Consider the following 17504-nt stretch of genomic DNA (forward strand, 5'->3'; position numbering starts at 1 on the left):
ATAAATACCAACCAAATAAGCAGTAGGTACTTATTCGCATTTTTTTCAAAATGTTGATAATGGGATCTCGCGATCCACTTTAGCACATCACTAACTGTAAGTATTATCAAAACCGTCAATTGTATCTGCGCCCATTATAATAATTTCCATATTTGATTTATTCGATCATGTGTTAGGTATGTGTATTCTGGGAAACAAAGATGTCTCCAAAGCAGGGCCGCCGCAAGGCGATAAAATCGCAACATCCGTGTTACCCAAGTTTTTTTTTTTTTTTGCAATTTGAAACAAATTATTGATAATTTAAGTTTTAAAATGTCTTTATGAACACATGCGTATCTAAAACATTAATATGAAAAAATACTTAAATACGAAGACAAACATGTAATTTACAAAAAAAAAAAAATATTGCAATGTTATATTTATGTTAGGCCGGGAATATGCGGGCAACTTTGTGTTGCTGCTGCTGGCAGCAAACAAGCAGCCGGCTACAGCAACTTATGCTGCCGTGATCGCAGCAAACGAGCTGCCGACCAAGGCAACTTATGCTGCCGTGCTTGGCAGCAAATGTGTCAGCGGGAGCTAGAGTTTACGAACGAATCTCGACTCATATCAAAAAAGATTGTAGAAGGAGAAGCTGTGTTGTTTATGAAAGTGTTGTTGCTTGTGCTTTTAGTACGTAAAAGAAAAATTCGCAGATTTTGGATACATTCTATCATGTCTCAAAGGGCTGGGCATGATGAATTTCATACTCTATTTATGCAACTACGTCACATTTTAGACGGCACATTTTACAAATAAATCACATTTTAGATTTCAAATACACTCATAGTTTTTTATGTCACTTATAAAAGCGTCCATGTCAAAATTATTGTCGTCCATATTTGGCAAAAACTCGGACTGGAATGACGGTGCGCATGACTAGGCGTCAGGCGGTGAGAGGTGGGAGGGGATGAGTTGCTATACCGGGCAGCTAGAGCTGCCAAGTGTATTTCTGACGCGGCGACAAATTAACTGCCGCAACTCGGCGGTTCCGGGCAGCGCATCGACTGCAGCTGCCGAGGTCGGCAGCAGTGAGTTGCTGTGTGTGCGTCCGTTATGAGTTTTGTATGAAAAATTGGGGATCTCCGAGTTGCCACTGCCGGCAGCAGCAACACGAAGTTGTCCGTATATTCCCGGCCTTAGGCTATGTTTATCAATAAGATTAAATATATTATTTTTCTCTAATACATCTAGTTTCAACATAATCACAATATTGAAGCTTTGTTTGATATGAATAGAAAGGATTCTACATTTTTTTATAAAAAATAGATGGTTTTAAAATTAAATAATACATTAAAACTATGAATTATTCAAAAAAATATGTTACTATCTAAATTGCTCGGCTTTGCCGAGGTCACTTCGTTGATGGATTTATATTTATCCTCGGGATTTCATGAAGATTTTTAATTTACGAGTGAGTTCTGCACTGTTTTTTAAGATGCATACATATAGATAATACATATTATAGATGTCAGTTGGGGCTAATCAAATTGCGCCCAGTTTATTTCACTTTTTAAATAGAATTATACCTCTACATTAAATTTTTATCAGGGGACAAAACAGAAATAGTTACGTGAATTCCATGTTTTTATATTATATGTCTCAATCACTAGCAGTCAAATCAATTGACCAAAATTTTTCTTTAACCTGGGCACAGTCACATGGAGTGTGACAGTGTCCACTCAATAATTGAAGGAAAAAAAGAAAACAAGTGACATAGGTATTGATACAACCATGGCCCCACATCCTAAAGCGGGCCCCTAGGCCAGGATGTTTAGCGGGCCCCCTACCTATCTTTAAGTTTAAGGGCAGTGTGATGTTCTATAATACTGTTCCCAAAATGGTATTCCGCGGAACCCCACGGTTCCACGATGAAGTATTTTTAGGGTTTTTTTGTATTTTTAAATTAATGTGTCCCTTTGCCATATTGGATAAAATGGCATTTTTATCAGTCAGGAAACATTAAAATATAATCATAACATAAAATTCTACACGTAAATATCAATCATTACAACATATCAAGTTGTATCACATAGTAACATATTTTAAAATGTTAATAGTTCATCAATATGATAGCGCACCGCAGGCGACTTTTTTACTATTAGAGCAAATTTGCGTTGTGTGTTTATCTCACTTAACTGCTTGACATGAACGCCGCCCCCCCTAAGCCCAGGCCCCCAGGCTAGAGCCCTGTCAGCCCCCCTCTTGTGAGGGCCATGGATACAACACCTATGAAATTGGTGTCAACTAGTAATATCAGCGGGAGAAAAAAATATCTATGTTGATGTTATGGATCAAGGAATCAATATTATGATTTATTAGGTGATTTTTACAATGTTGTAATTTCCTTTGTTAGGGGCGCTAGTTACTCCCCGGTTCGTCCCTGCGTACGTATTCTGCATTAATGTTATTATTTTCATTTGGCATATCATAAATTGACCTTGGATACGCTGAAAACGGGCAAATACGAATTGACAACGAGTTTGGTTGGCGAGCATAGGCAGTGCCTAGTCAGCTAAGCCGACTTGAGACCTCGCTGCGTCTCACTGTCACACCGTGTCCAGGAGTCGTGCGTGTAGTAGTCTTCACCCGCCGAGCTCCTCGTTAAAAAAGGTCCGACAGCCAAACACATCAAAACACAAAATGTTGGTCATCGGTGTTGTCTTTTTATTCTTCCTCGTAATATACATCGTGTCCCAAGTGATTAAACCGAGAAATTATCCTCCAGGTAAGCAGTTTTTTTTTACAATTATTATATTCAAATATTTTCATTCAAAAAACACGGAAAATTCGTTCAATAATTTCTAATTTTATTCGCGATACTTCTGATCATTATTATATAATCGAATAATATTCAAATTAGTAAATTAAATTTGCTAGATATTTTTATTAGCAAGGATTATAAAAAAAAAAAAAGTTATCGCAGGATATATTATTCAGTTGGTTACAAGATTTAAACAAGACCAATAAAAACGTCTTATCGTACACATGCCGATTTACTTAAATAATAATAATTTGATTATACAGTTTCGTCAATGATATTTAATCTTGTTACTATTATGTCATACAGTTATTAATCAGAAGTTATACAGTGTTATATTAATGATATTAATACAGTGAATATCTAACATTGTATTGTGTTTAAAAACATTGTAGGTATCTAATTAATTAAACTATTTAATGAAAATTTATGAAAATAATATGATGAAAATGATTTTCATTTCATTTTTACTGCAAACGAATCTAATTTATATAAAGGTATTTTTTAACAATGAAATATTCAATTTAATATTATAATTTATATAGTGCAAAGATATTGAATGTCCAGTTTAGTATGTTTTGAGAAAATCGAAGTTTAAAGTTTGAGATGCATGAGAAATGGACATAACTATTGTGTATTTGAATGATACGGTATCTTCTCAAATATCGTATTTGGACGTATGATATTTTTACAGCATAAAGATATGATGCAGATGAACATTTTGTGTATGTTAACTCAATTTCGACAAAAATTGGACATACAATATCTTAGCACTAAACTGACTAAACCATCGAATCTTTTAAATTTGATACACTGTGTATTAAAATTTGTAAAATCAATACGCATCGATAGGTTTTTGCGTAAATATTGTTGAATAATGAGTTATTCTTTATACACTAAAGTCCCGTCTATATCATACCTTTGTTGTGTAAAAATATTGTTCGTTAGAATATAGTATTATTGAGAAGATAATATATTCAAATAGATCGATAGTTGCACAGCTGATGGTGTATGTCCATTGTGGTCAATATTTAGATAATAACACAGTTTATTTTTCTTTTATGTTGTTAACTGTCAATTCTTGGTGGAAATTCATTGTATTGATTAAAATAAAACACAATATTATGTAATACTAGTTCCACTTTTTTAAATATTTATCAGTACTAGTTTAGACTGGTTGTCATCAGTTGACAATGTACCATGAAGCGACGAAACGGATCTTATTATTACTACATATTGTGCTTTATTATTAATAATAATACAGTTTAGTATATTCATCGTGATTTCAAATTTGAGAATTATTAGTTTACCATCACTCACGTAGTTCAACAAACCTCTACTCTGTGGAGGCCCATATGATCCTATTTGAATCGGACATGGTCGAAAGAAAGAAAAGACGTAGTTCAATTGACGTTTGCAAAAACATGATATTTTAACATACCTACTAAGTCTGTTGTATAAACTATCAACATAATATTATCCATCTGGTCTTTATAATTCATTTATAATCGATTCGTATTTTTTATTGAGATTTTCTCAAAACATACAATACTGCACATACGTACCTACTTCTAATTCATTGACATACTATTGTACTTTGAATGTGTACCTGTAAATGCTACGATTTGTATCGATTGGCGATAATGATCTCGTTAAGGAAAACATTGAAGCAAAATTCAGTGTTTTACGTGTGTATAATTAATCAATTAATTCAACATCTAAAGATACTTGCGTAGTATAAATTTACTTCATAATGATTCCAGTGTTTAGCTTATTCAACTAATTAATTATAAAATAAATGTTATGTAGCCATTAAGAATATAAAATTTTGAATAAAATTTACATTTTCCTTAATTGGAAATAACACAAATAATTTAGCGATTCGATGAGAGAGCGTCTGAAAGTATTAAAAGATTTCTAATAATAATTGCGCACTTATAAAATATATTTTAGATTACTATCTGGTCAACTGTCAAAGTGTTATCGACCTATGTAACATTGTAGTAGAAGAAATTAATTGTAAATAATAAATACAAGCAAGCGACACGCGAAATCAGGCTTTTATCACTATGAAAGTGAAGTGACCCCAGAGTTAGGTATAACAAGTATGAGACAAAATTCTACGCACCAACATTTACATAAAATTATACTTCGCTAAAATTATCTAGTCTTGAGAATTTGTAGACTATTATACATTATTACGATATATTACAAGTCAACTACCTGCCGATACACATTCTTGTTATGATGAGTTACCCTATGTTTAGAGATTTATTAATTTGTCTTTTTAATGGCATTATTTGAACATTTTTTCTACTAATCCTTTGTTTTTTTTTTTTTTAATTTAATGTAATATTTTAATATCACAATCAGCAACATACTTTAATATTATTCTGATTTCATAACATGTTACTTTATTAATATTTTTTTTATTCACGAATAATTCACAAAATTTAAGAATATAATATTCTAAGTATTGAACATACATAATTTTGAAAAAACTTCTGAGAAAATGTATTAGATATAAACCAATAGAAAAAATCATTATTGTCAATGTACACGGGTGCGAAACCCAAGAGATGCAGGTTCGATTCCTGCGTTGTCTTACTTTTTTCAAAAAGATTTTTTCTATTGGTTATAATACACTTTCTCAGAAGTGTTTTCAAAATTATGTACTTATGTTACTTTATGTTAAAAAACCGAAATAAATCACATTGTATCTCTTTTGTTTCGAATACTATTGACTCGATAATAACACGTAACTCATACACTTGTTAATTCTAATAACATGTAAGTCCTGTATAGACATTATATTTAAAAATTATTGAATATTTTGTTTAAAGCATAATTCAGAATAGTGAAAGATTGTCCTACAACAAAAATAGTATATGCATTTGATTCCGTAAGTTGAAATATTTAGTTTTAACTGTCTCATGAACACTTAGGTTAAACTGATTTACTATGCCGACGGTATTATAATAAATTGCAAAAAAAAGTTTCACTTGTGTTACATTATTGAATATGGCCATATGTGACGAATCTGAAACAGATTTTAATTACGCATATCGATTCATTTAATATGCGTACCTAGTAGGTATCTATTTAATATAAACGATTCATATTTTAATTATGTGTGTTGGCAGACGGAAACTTAATCAATTGAATAAATATTTATTGTATTGGCAAACATTTTGCTGGTCATGCAAATAAACTATAAATACAAACAACAGTATTTATAAATAGTAAATATTGTAAATACGCATTATGCTGCAACCTATTATCAAAACATTAATACACATGACGCTTTACAGAAAATCGAGCTAAACTTTTGTGTTATATTTATAAATGTTATACTTCTTTATGCGTCAATTACATTGAGCTACTTTACGAGCTGTTTGTTGGCGAATTTACAATCTGCCTGTAAAGTCGCCCAGTGTAATCATTGAACAAGCTAACAAGCAGATTGTAAACAATCTACAGAGAAAAGTTGAAAGCCGGACAACTTTACACGCTACACGTCGGCGTGTGGGCTTACTGCGTCTGCGCAGTAGAGCGTAGTAGCAACCTCCCGGTAAAAAAACGAACTACGTTCTTTCAAAATAGTCACTGGCTTGTGGCTTCTCAGCGAATGGAAAGTTTTGTTTGTCATCATCACAATCGCAGTAGCTGAATCGCCCGCTTTTAAATTCACCAACAAACAGCTCGTAAAGTAGCACAATGTAATTGATGCATTAGACGCGTTTGAGAAAACAGATCAGAGTGTATTTTTGGCGTGGGACGAAGTTGCGCGCGCAAATGTAACGCATAAATTTGGCGTGGGACGGAAGTTTTGCCCACCGATGCAACATAATTTATTTTGCGCGGCGACGTTCGGGTGTTCCAAATGCTGGAGGTTTGTAATTTTCAGCTGTGATATTGAGGGCTGTGGTTTGGGCCGGTTAGGTAAATACTGAATGTTGCAACTTTTATTTATGAGTAAAATTATATGTCAATAAATAAATAATTTTTGTGAATGTTGAGTTGGTAAATAATTCAAACAATGGTATGTTGTAAATTTACAATATTTAGACACTTCATACACAAAAATACATATTTTTACAGTTTAGGATAATATTCGTCGTATATCCCATGTCAATTTATTTATTAGCGGTTTATAAAAATTGAAGACAATAATAATTATTATGTTTCATCACAAAAGCCAATATCACGTTACAGTTAAATCATTAAATAAGGCATAGACTATGTTTTACTTTTGATTTGTAATAAATTATTACTGTTAACGAAAATAGTTGTACAGTCATCTGTTTAAGCAAATATGGTCGAAATAGTGGTTTGCAAAATTATTCAAACACAGGTTTTGAGAATTTTTTTATTCCAAAGAATAATATTTTTCGTTTTATTATTTTTTGTTTTGTTACGCCAAAGAAGTATAACTTCTAACGCGCAAACATAAGTAAACACACCGATTTTTATGAAAATAATTCTAAATGTAAATAATTCAGTTACCTATTAGCGAATTTTATTATGTAGTAACAATATAATTTTGTGGCAACCGAAATAGTGACCGACATACGGGGGAAGGCTACTCGCATAAATAGATAATAATTTTATATTATATATAATCAAACATAATTATTGATTTCTTAAATAATGTTATTAGATGTCTTATTTCATTTCACTAATGTATCACCGTCGTTTGACTATTTCCAAAATTTATTTCAAAGTTATTTCATTTTTAATGTTTCAGTATCATTGAATATATTTTTTAATGTTTAATTGTACATTAGTCTTTTTGTTTCGTAATCAAGATTATATTATAAGCTCTGTGAAAGATGGTACATTTTTCTAAATAGCAGTAGTGAAGGGTGGAGGTAGGCTGTGAAGATTTGACATAAATATAGCATTCTACACTTCAAAACATTCAGTCTAACTTATTTGTTTTCATTTAACTAAAAATACAAATTGCAGTTAGAATTGATTAATTTTTAAAATTTAATTAAACCCCGCATAGACCAAATCGTATTAATTAATAGTAGAGATAGGCTGTGGAGATCTGGCAAAAATATACACACCTTTTCATCCATACTTAATAGTTTTATTAATTAATAAATTGCAGATGGTGCTTTTTAAATCCATACATCCCTGCCAAAATCAAACTATAAAAAAATAAAAATATTATTCTATATTTAAAATATCCAACATTATGTATGATTTAATGGCATAATTTTAGAAAATTTATAGATAGACGAATGTTTTTATCTAATATCTATTATGGTTTGCTTTAAGCGGGGTTTGATTGACTTTTAAAAACTAATCAATACCATCTGCAATTCGTATTCTTAGTTCAATGAAAGCAATAAGAATGACTGACAAAGTTTTGTGTACCTACACTATTTATGTTGAATCTCCATTGCCTTCCTTAACCCTTCGCCACTGATTCAATAGGTTTTCGAAAAATCATTTCTTCTTTCGACAATAAATATTTTGAGAGAAGATGATAATTCTACAGGCGTTAATAAATGAGCATTAACTTGAATGCAGTCATTATTTTCAGAAGAACAGAATTTTAATAGTTGTCTAATTCTTTTGCCTTTTTGATTAGGATTTTACTATTATTTTTTTAAAAATATTGAATTTGGGTGTTGACATTGTGGGAGCGTATTCCTATCCATAATCAAAGTACTCGTCGATTTGGCCCTGGAGTGACTATAATATAATGTTATGTTTCATAATAAAATACCTCGTATGCGTGAAATAATAAAGAAGTTTTAATGTAATTACCAAACTGCTCAAATAAAACCTAATTTAAATCATTAATACTAAAATATATGTATATACAAAGAGTGTATTTGAATAAAGACATTGTAGGGTTATTACAAGTAACGATATTCCATAGCTAGGTACGAAATATCTCAAATACATTTCGTTCATTTTTACTACCTACTTGTTCTATATAAAATCTTTTATCTATTAACCTTGTGCAAGAATAGAAATTATACTGCATGATATCGATTTTAATTAAAAAAATATTGTTAGGTACCTCGTTTTAGAAAACAGGATATTATTAATTTATATAATCGTTATTTTTGCTCTAATAACTATTTGTGTTAATACAGATTTTATAAAATTTACATATTATATTAATTAGATAAACAGTTTTATAAAATAGAATCAAGCTTTCAGCGAAAAACAGTTGTGATTTTAATGTAGACGATGTGTATGTATATAAAACTTTACCAATCCAGAAGCATTATATAACATGTCCACTTATTTATGTATATTATTATTGTACTTTTCTATTTGAAACATTTTTTTCGACCCGTGTTTCGCTTTAGTCATCTTTTGGCACTCACTATGCTAAACTTAAGTAATAATTACAATGAGTATGTACATAATATACCGTTTATATTATACAATATAATATATAGAACACCAAAGTAAAGTTTTGTACTTTTCTATTTGAAACATTTTTTTCGACTCGTGTATCGCCTTTAGTCATCTTTAGGCACTCACTATGCAAAACTTAAGTAAATTTACAATGAGTACATTATATGCCGTTTATATTATATACTATAAAGAATGAATACCATGCCCCACAAGGGGGGGGGGGCTGACAGGGCTCTAACCTGGGGCCATAGGGGATAAGTGAGATATACACACATCACAAATTGACCCTAATAGTAAAAAAGTCACATGCGGCTCTAATTTACTTCAAATGTTTAATGTTGATTATGATTTTAAAGCATGTAGTCATGCGATGCAATCTTTGATATGTGCCGATACTCGATAATTCAATAATTCAAGTGGATGTATTAAAAAATACTAAAAATCACTAAAAAATATACTAAATACTCTTAATTTTACCTCGAACACCATTTGAAGCGCCTAGTTTCAAAAGCCCCTAAAACGGTTTTAGGTATTTCTGAGAAAAATGAGAAAAACGATCGTAGGTGGTTTTGAGAAAAATGAGAAAAAATCATATTTATTAAATCTGTGTACTTTATGTATTTATTTTTTAATTCGTTACATTCCAAAGAGTATTTTGGCTTTGCATTTTAGGTGTATTTGAAAGGGACACCCACCCATTTTAGCGGGTTTTGAAATTTACCTTAATTTTTGATCATACCTACGTATTAACGGTTTTTGGCGTTTTATAAAGTTCAATCTTTGGCCATAATATAGGTAACAAAATATCCATCTAAATATATATCTAACTCAAAAATGTTCAAAAACCGTTTTAGGGGCTTTTGAAACTAGGCGCTTCATTTGTAAAATGTTATTGTAGAGTTCCATAATTCCACATTCCTTTAATCTTATTGAGAGGTAGAGAGGCCTACCAAAGATCCTGGCCTGAGGGCCCGCTTCAGGGTGTGGGGGCCATGATGAACACATTAAAATGATAGTGAAAACATTATTATTACGAAAGAATTACGCAGGCATTGTAAAATTTTAACTGAATATTCTATAAGTATAATGAAAATACCCAGCGTTAATAAAGTAAGCATCTACATTAGTATATATTATGCCAGTTGTACATTTGCCATCGATGATTGGTGGTGAGGACATAGTGCATGAAGATGCCTAAAAGCGAAACCAGGGTAGCAAAAAATGATTCAAACGGAAAAGTACAAAACAATTAGAATTTTAATTCGAATTATAATAAATGCCAAGTACCCTCACGCAACATTTCGCCCACATAATATTAAGACGCCGCATTAGTCGGTAGTACCTATTATTTATTAATATGAAGATGAGGTTTACCCCACAGAAATTGCAATAGTTTTTTTCTGTCTTCCTAATTTAAGATTACGCGCGCTTTTGAAGACATTTTTTTTTTAATATGTAGGTAATTTTAATAATGTTATTTTAAATCAAGTAGTCAATCCCCGATTGACTATGTCCTATTCTGATTACTTGGGACGGTACAGTAGATATTTAGCGGTGATCATCGATTAAGTAGGTAATGCACCAATAAATTGTTATTAGAAAAAAATTCTAAGTTTTTTTTACTTTTTTGTTTTCAGTTGTGATAGATACGGCTAATTTTTATTTAATACCAGTAGTGCATTTTGATTGGCTGTCAGAACATAAAAGTTACGGCGTATCTGAGTAAGTCAGAAGCATATTTTTAATGCTGGGAATGTACTACTTTATATTGTATTTATTTATTTAAAAATGAAAAGCTATTAACATCGACGCCATTATACCGCAAACATATCGGATTTAGGGACATGCAGGCCCGATGCGCTAAGTGATTTTGTGTTTTGACCATTTTGACTCACACGATAAGAAAACAAAATCAAATTCATAAATCATATAATTTGACCAAAATTAATTATTATGAAGAATGAAAGTGATGTGACATGAAAATATTAGTGGATTATTTTGTATGTATAAATACTGTATGAATTGTTAGTGGCTTTAATAATTATTTGATCGTGTAAATTGTTTCGAGGGCCTATTTTAAATCTTCTGATAAATCGATTGCGTCATCTGCCTCAATTCACTCTGACCGCAAACCTATTAGATATCTTTATTTTCATCGTTTTTAGCTCTACAGCCCTTAGCAAGTCTTAGTTTCTCCCGGAAACATTCTCCACCCAGCTGAATCTTTTGGTTGGGCATCTTGGCGTGGTCCAGCCATCTTTGGCTCGGTACTCTTTCTTTCATTACTTTTCCGGCATTCTGCTGGCGTGCACACAAGGGATAGGAAGTACGGGGGCTGTCCCCAGGTCTAGATACAGTACAGGGACCCACGGTGGAAGCAACTAGGCGCGATAACTCCTCCCGTCTTCAATGAAAATTAAATATTATTACATACCTAACGGATATAATTTAGAATTGAATCTTCCCCCCTCTACCATATAATGTTTTTGAGTGCATAGTAATTATTGTAACTACGTAGCTCACACATCGCAATATTTGCATTTTTATTATGATGTCTTAAAATCAGTATGGGCCCGGGGCCTCCAATTGTCTTAATTATATTGCCACTGTGTCACGGTCATATTGACGTCTCTTGCGTTGAGACTTTTGATTATACTTATAAACAATTCATGAATATATATCTCGTCTTGGTTTTCCCATCTGAAAGAAAAAGTTGTAGTTGGTTATTTATTTCCCAAATAATCAATGTTCTCAATAAGTTGTATAATATTACGATAATAATTTAAAAAATCTAAAAAACGAATCTTTTACCCAAAATATAACAATATAAGTACTTACACTTATTTCCACAGTGCGAGATTTTGTGGCGTTATGGACAGTTTTAAATGTATGTTTAAACATATAAAAATTCTAAGCATTGTGTTGTTTTTATCTTCGCCAAAACGCTGGATTCCAGGACGAGATATAGCATGTTTCACAACAGGTCTTGCCATTTACAAAGTCCTAGCAAGTGCGAGGTTATGATTTAATCATCTAGCATCTGGGTTCTAGAGAGAAGAAACCGTGTTAACGCCATAATGATAACTAGATAGGTACTTTGAAATGTTATAGCCATATTGAAATTTTTGTCAGGGAAATTTTCGTTTCCCGGGTAACTCAAGAACGACAGAAAAATATATATAGCCGCCTAATAATATTGTTTTTAGCTTATTTTCAATGTACTTCTCAAGGTATAGCTAAATCATTCTACAGTGAAGATCAGGAGGCACTCGCTGTTTAGAAAGAAATTTAAAGATACGTGTATTATTTACAGTCTGGGAGTTTTTTTTAAGAAAATAAAACATTGTTGGACAACACCTCTATTTTTATATATTTAACACTGGCGACATATCGCATAGGTAAATTTCGCAAAGGGTCGATGAAATCTGTCGTAAAATACGAATGTTGATCTGTGTATCCATACAACTGAATTGAAAGTAATAATATTAAATTAATTATTTATTTATTTTACCTATCGACTTGATTTATATTATTGAATGCAGTGAAATCCGTCAACGCCTTCAATTCGACAGTTTTTCGTGTCGAATCAGTCCAATTGCTTGAACCATTTGGGTAACAATCGACTTTCATAAAAAAGTCATTTAATTTTACAGTTTATAATATGTTCCGTCTTGACTGATAATGAAACATCTGATTCGTTTACTTATAATATATTGTAATTTGAAAGTATTGGTTATTTTTTAAATTGAGGCTTAGACATTTTACAACATTGGAATAGGTTTGTTTATTATTTGTCATATTGGTACATTATCAAATTACTTACTATCAAAATGATATAATTTTCGTTTCTTCATCAGGTCCAGTATGGCTGCCATTCTTCGGATGCTCAACTGTTGTAAAGCGGATGACGATCAAACTCGGAGGGCAGCACCTCGCAGTAAAGCAACTTGCAGCTCAATATAAGACAGATGTGTTGGGTCTCAAGCTTGCCAGGGATCGTCTAGTGATTGTTTTCACCGATGCCTTGGTGCGAAAAGTTTTAACCTCAGAAGACTATGAAGGTCGCCCTGACAACTTCTTCTTGAGACTCAGATCTATGGGAACCAGAAAAGGTAAACACTAAATTATAAATATTATTCTATAACAGTCGGTATACCGATTATTAAATATAACAGAGTTTCTGAATCCAAAATGGGGTCGATTGTCACATTGTGTGGGTATTAACATAATATACCAAATAATAGTAAGTAATTATTGATATATTCTCGATTATTTACAATCTACGTGAGCAATTCATTAAAATACTACGAGACTTCGGTACAGTTTAACTAAGTTAATACATGAAATACTACCCTTTGGCGTTTAGTGGGGTTTTCTATTGAAATTATAAGAAAAACTAATATATTAATCCGAATGTGAAATCATAATATTTGTATGGTTCAGTCGATAAAAAAGGACTACTGATCGCCCTAATTCGTCCTTTATTTTTAGACAATAGTAATGTTTCTAGTTTTTTTAACTTTTAGATATACATATTTTTATTAAAAAATCTACATCTGTCATCTAATTTGAAATAATTAGGTTTACATAATTTCTTTGGTAACAAAACGGTAATAGTAATAAGTATGTATATAAAATACTGCATGTACACAGAGTTTTTTTTAATAACACATTAACACGACACTTTCGATTAGCAGCTAGAAAAATCTCAGGCCGGAAAAACTATAAAAAAAGTATCGGCTGGTTAGATTGTGCATTTTTAGCTTGACATGAAATAATCTTAATATACAAATGAAACCAACTAAAAAATATGAATTCCATTGGTGGACGACAATTAATAATATCGTCAGTTACAATGTTACCTATACATCATATATTGTGATTTCTATGGTTTAGGGTGTTTAAACGATTCTATATGATGTACCTATTATAGTCTACCACGAAATCCAGTTGCAGCGTAATGAAACCAATACTTAATTCGGTAAAAACTGCAACATTGAAAAAATAAATGTTAAATAATATTAATGAACTATTTTTTTCTGTGTGTGAATTAATTTAATCACGGTCAAAATCTATACAACATTTGTAATGACACGTATTTAATATTCAATTAGTATTAACAATTATTGTAGTGAACAATTATGAAAATCGTTAATAAATTTAATTTATAAATAAATGATAACATACTGTATTTTTGTATCAGTTGATATAATAATGAAACATATTATGTACATAGAGAATTCTTTGGCGAATTGAAAATAAAGTAAAAAGTTTCCGAATAAAGAAAGCGACACGATATCATTTGTAATAATTAATAAATAATATGTGGGCTTATTTGATTTTTCAAAGCCACCAATGATTTGATACGGGGTTATTCATATAAATATTTTAAAATCAAGGTTTTAGGAAGTTTTTCGATTATTACCTACTCAAAATATATTTGTTTACGATATTACCCCCTCAAGTTGAAAGTGTAAATGATTTTCCGATAAATTCTATAGAATTCGAAAAACACAAAGAGCATTTAAATATAAAATAGTTTATTTAATCCATTTATATAGAGTTATACATAATATAAAAATAGTGTATATATCTATTGTAAATAATAAAAACAAGAAACTTAATAATCAAATAAAAATAAGCTGCACGGATAAAATACTACATAGGTACCTAGTAAACAAAAATAATAAGTATTTTTTATTGAATTGAAAAAATCATTGAAAACATTTTGATGCCAGGTTTTGTTGTTTCATTTGTGATACAATGTCGAAATTGGTTCTTATTTCAGGAGTTGAGTTGGTATTAGAGCAGTTTATATAATGTTGTACTTATAATTTATTTTAAGTTTATGACAGTTTAAAATCCTCTTAAGTTGTTGTCCAACCTTTATTTTTTGACAGATCTTCATATTTAATACATTTTCCGTGGCTTGGGAGCCAGACATGGGTGCAAATCTTTTTAAGTCTTTTTGTTTTGACTCTGTTTTAAAGACCATGAAAGCAGTATATAATTTTAAAGAAATGCACATACAAGCTGTGGCTTCAGAATTTCATTCATTGTCTTACATTTCTGTAAATCCTCAATCGGAGAATTTTTCCTATTCGTTAGATTCGGTTCATTTAATAAAACAATAAATAATCGTGCAACTGAGGATGCATAGATTTACATTTTTCGTCAAAATGTTTTTTTTTTTTTAATAGAATTATTTGTGATTGTTAGTAATTTTGAACAATCACAAACACCCAGGCTTTGAGAAAAACACATAAATGTTTTTGTCATGACCGGGAATCGAACCCAGAACTCTCGCGTGGAAGGCCAGCGCCTTACCCACTGCATCACGAGAGCCGCCTCGTCAAAATGTATTAAAATTTTAACAATTTAGGAATTTTTCACAATGAGAGTATACAAATTTTATGAAAGCCTTAAAAATCCTAGCCGTGTTCAAATGAATGCGGTGTTTTTAATCCTCAATGATGGTTTGTTACATAGACAACATTTTCACAAAAGAGTGTCAAAACCTTGTTAATTAATGTTATATCGTCTCTGAGATTTTAAACCGTATTTCTCGGTTTTTAATCGTATATTCATTCATCAACACCTATTACCTAATACTATACTGATTGTCGTTAACAGTTCGTTAGTATTGGTAGAATTCGCCACTGGTTAATAAGTGATAAATTATGACTGAACGTGCTTCTTGATACGGACACCGTCATTCTATTTGTTATCCAGCTTTGTATATATTATAAAATAAATAGTATATCAACTTTAGAAACTGTTTTAGTGTAGGAAGTGCCTAACTAAATGATATTTATCCATAACAACATTCCAAGGTACACCAGAGTCCAATCAATAAATTGCAAATGATAAACAGACAATTTATTTAACTATTATAGAAATTTATTTCGTACCGTGATTGATAATAAATAGTATGTAATAATATCTATTTATATGTGTATGTAATGAAAAGTTGCTACCTAGGACGTTTTCAAATAATTAGAAAAGATTTGTTTTTAATATTGTATTCAAACTTGACAACCTAAATAATTGATGAAGATGAGAATCGAAGAGAAAGCATTGTATATCGCTCATGCACAGAGCGCTGAACCTTTTAAGTTTAGGATATATTTTTTATGACAATAAAAATGGCGATTGTCAAGAGAAAGAAAAAAATTGACTATAGTAGAAATTTAATATTTTCAGACTTTGTGAACCCTAATATTATGAATCGATCTTCCGTTTTCGGTAATTTCGTTGGTTTTTTGGTACAATTAATTTCTCCATCGTGAACCTATACGATAAACTTAATACTTCACATCCAAACATAAGGCCTCGTGATACGCTCGATTAAGATTAAGGTCCATGTTTGTGTTGTAAGATAAAAAATGTTACGATCTCATTAGGCATCGTTACACCTTTCTAAAGAGTCTTAATTCTTTAGAATGACGTATTGAGTTATTTTCATGTGATCTTCACATTGCTACCATTTTGACGGTTTTCAAGAAATTTCAATGAGTTTTTAGTGTGTAGGCATATTTCTTACCTTTCAAACGATGTATCGTTCACCGCTCTAGTCGAAATACAAGCGAATCGCTTTGAAGAAATATAGCTAGGCACCACGAGCCCCGAGGTGACCCCTATAATGTAGGTACCGAAATGTAAGGCTTCGGCCACATAGGCAGGTGCTTCGCTAGTCCTGAGCTAAATGCTATCCTAGTCTACTAAAAAACACCACTGTTGCATTGCAGGCTACGTGCTTACGTATAAATTCATTTGACATTTGAGAGCGCTCAAGTCAACAACGATATGTCACTCTCAAAACTAGCCAGAAAGCTACTTCTCACAGAGAATTTATGTTTAAAATTTCGAAAGTCTCAAATTCGAACCTCAAAATATACGGTGTTTGACGTTTGTCATACTGAAGAAACATCCGCCATCTTGCAAAATCCATAGACAATGGCAAAATCACTGGTGACATAATAAAAATAACCAACACGTTTGTTTGCCAGGAGACTCACGAGGTGACTATGATAATCACGTAGTGAGGCGCGAAGCGTGCAGTGTGGCCATTGCGATAGAATAGTGTGCGTTCGTTCACTAAGATATGTCACCTAGCACGTAGCCACTAAGAAAGGCACCTGCCTATGTGGCTGAAGCCTAAGACAATTACGTCAAAACAATTAAAAGCGTTGATAGACTAAATTATCATATCGGTGATGGATCGACTAACTTTTGCTTCGCGACAGACCAGTTTAGCACCGGTGGCTTACTCAGATAACGTAGTAGGAATTATCGATATCATATTTTGGCAATCTTG

The 17504-nt window shown here is 31.6% G+C and overlaps 1 protein-coding gene across 1 annotated transcript in view; it reads left to right on the top strand.

The window, feature by feature from the left end:
• The first annotated feature begins 2590 nt into the window (after positions 1-2590).
• Positions 2591-17504, top strand: part of Cyp305a1 (Cytochrome P450 305a1) — a 37950-nt gene continuing 23036 nt past the window's right edge. Inside the window, exons 1-2 of the mRNA XM_085944523.1 lie at positions 2591-2767; positions 13045-13299. Of these exons, the coding sequence (XP_085800649.1) occupies positions 2683-2767; positions 13045-13299 (340 nt within the window). The 5' untranslated portion in view covers positions 2591-2682. The remainder of the gene's footprint in view (positions 2768-13044; positions 13300-17504) is intronic.

Source organism: Rhyacophila brunnea, unplaced genomic scaffold (assembly GCF_057557595.1).
Source record: "Rhyacophila brunnea isolate RB1 unplaced genomic scaffold, BYU_Rbru_1.0 scaffold_1, whole genome shotgun sequence".
Taxonomy (NCBI): Eukaryota; Metazoa; Arthropoda; class Insecta; order Trichoptera; family Rhyacophilidae; genus Rhyacophila; species Rhyacophila brunnea.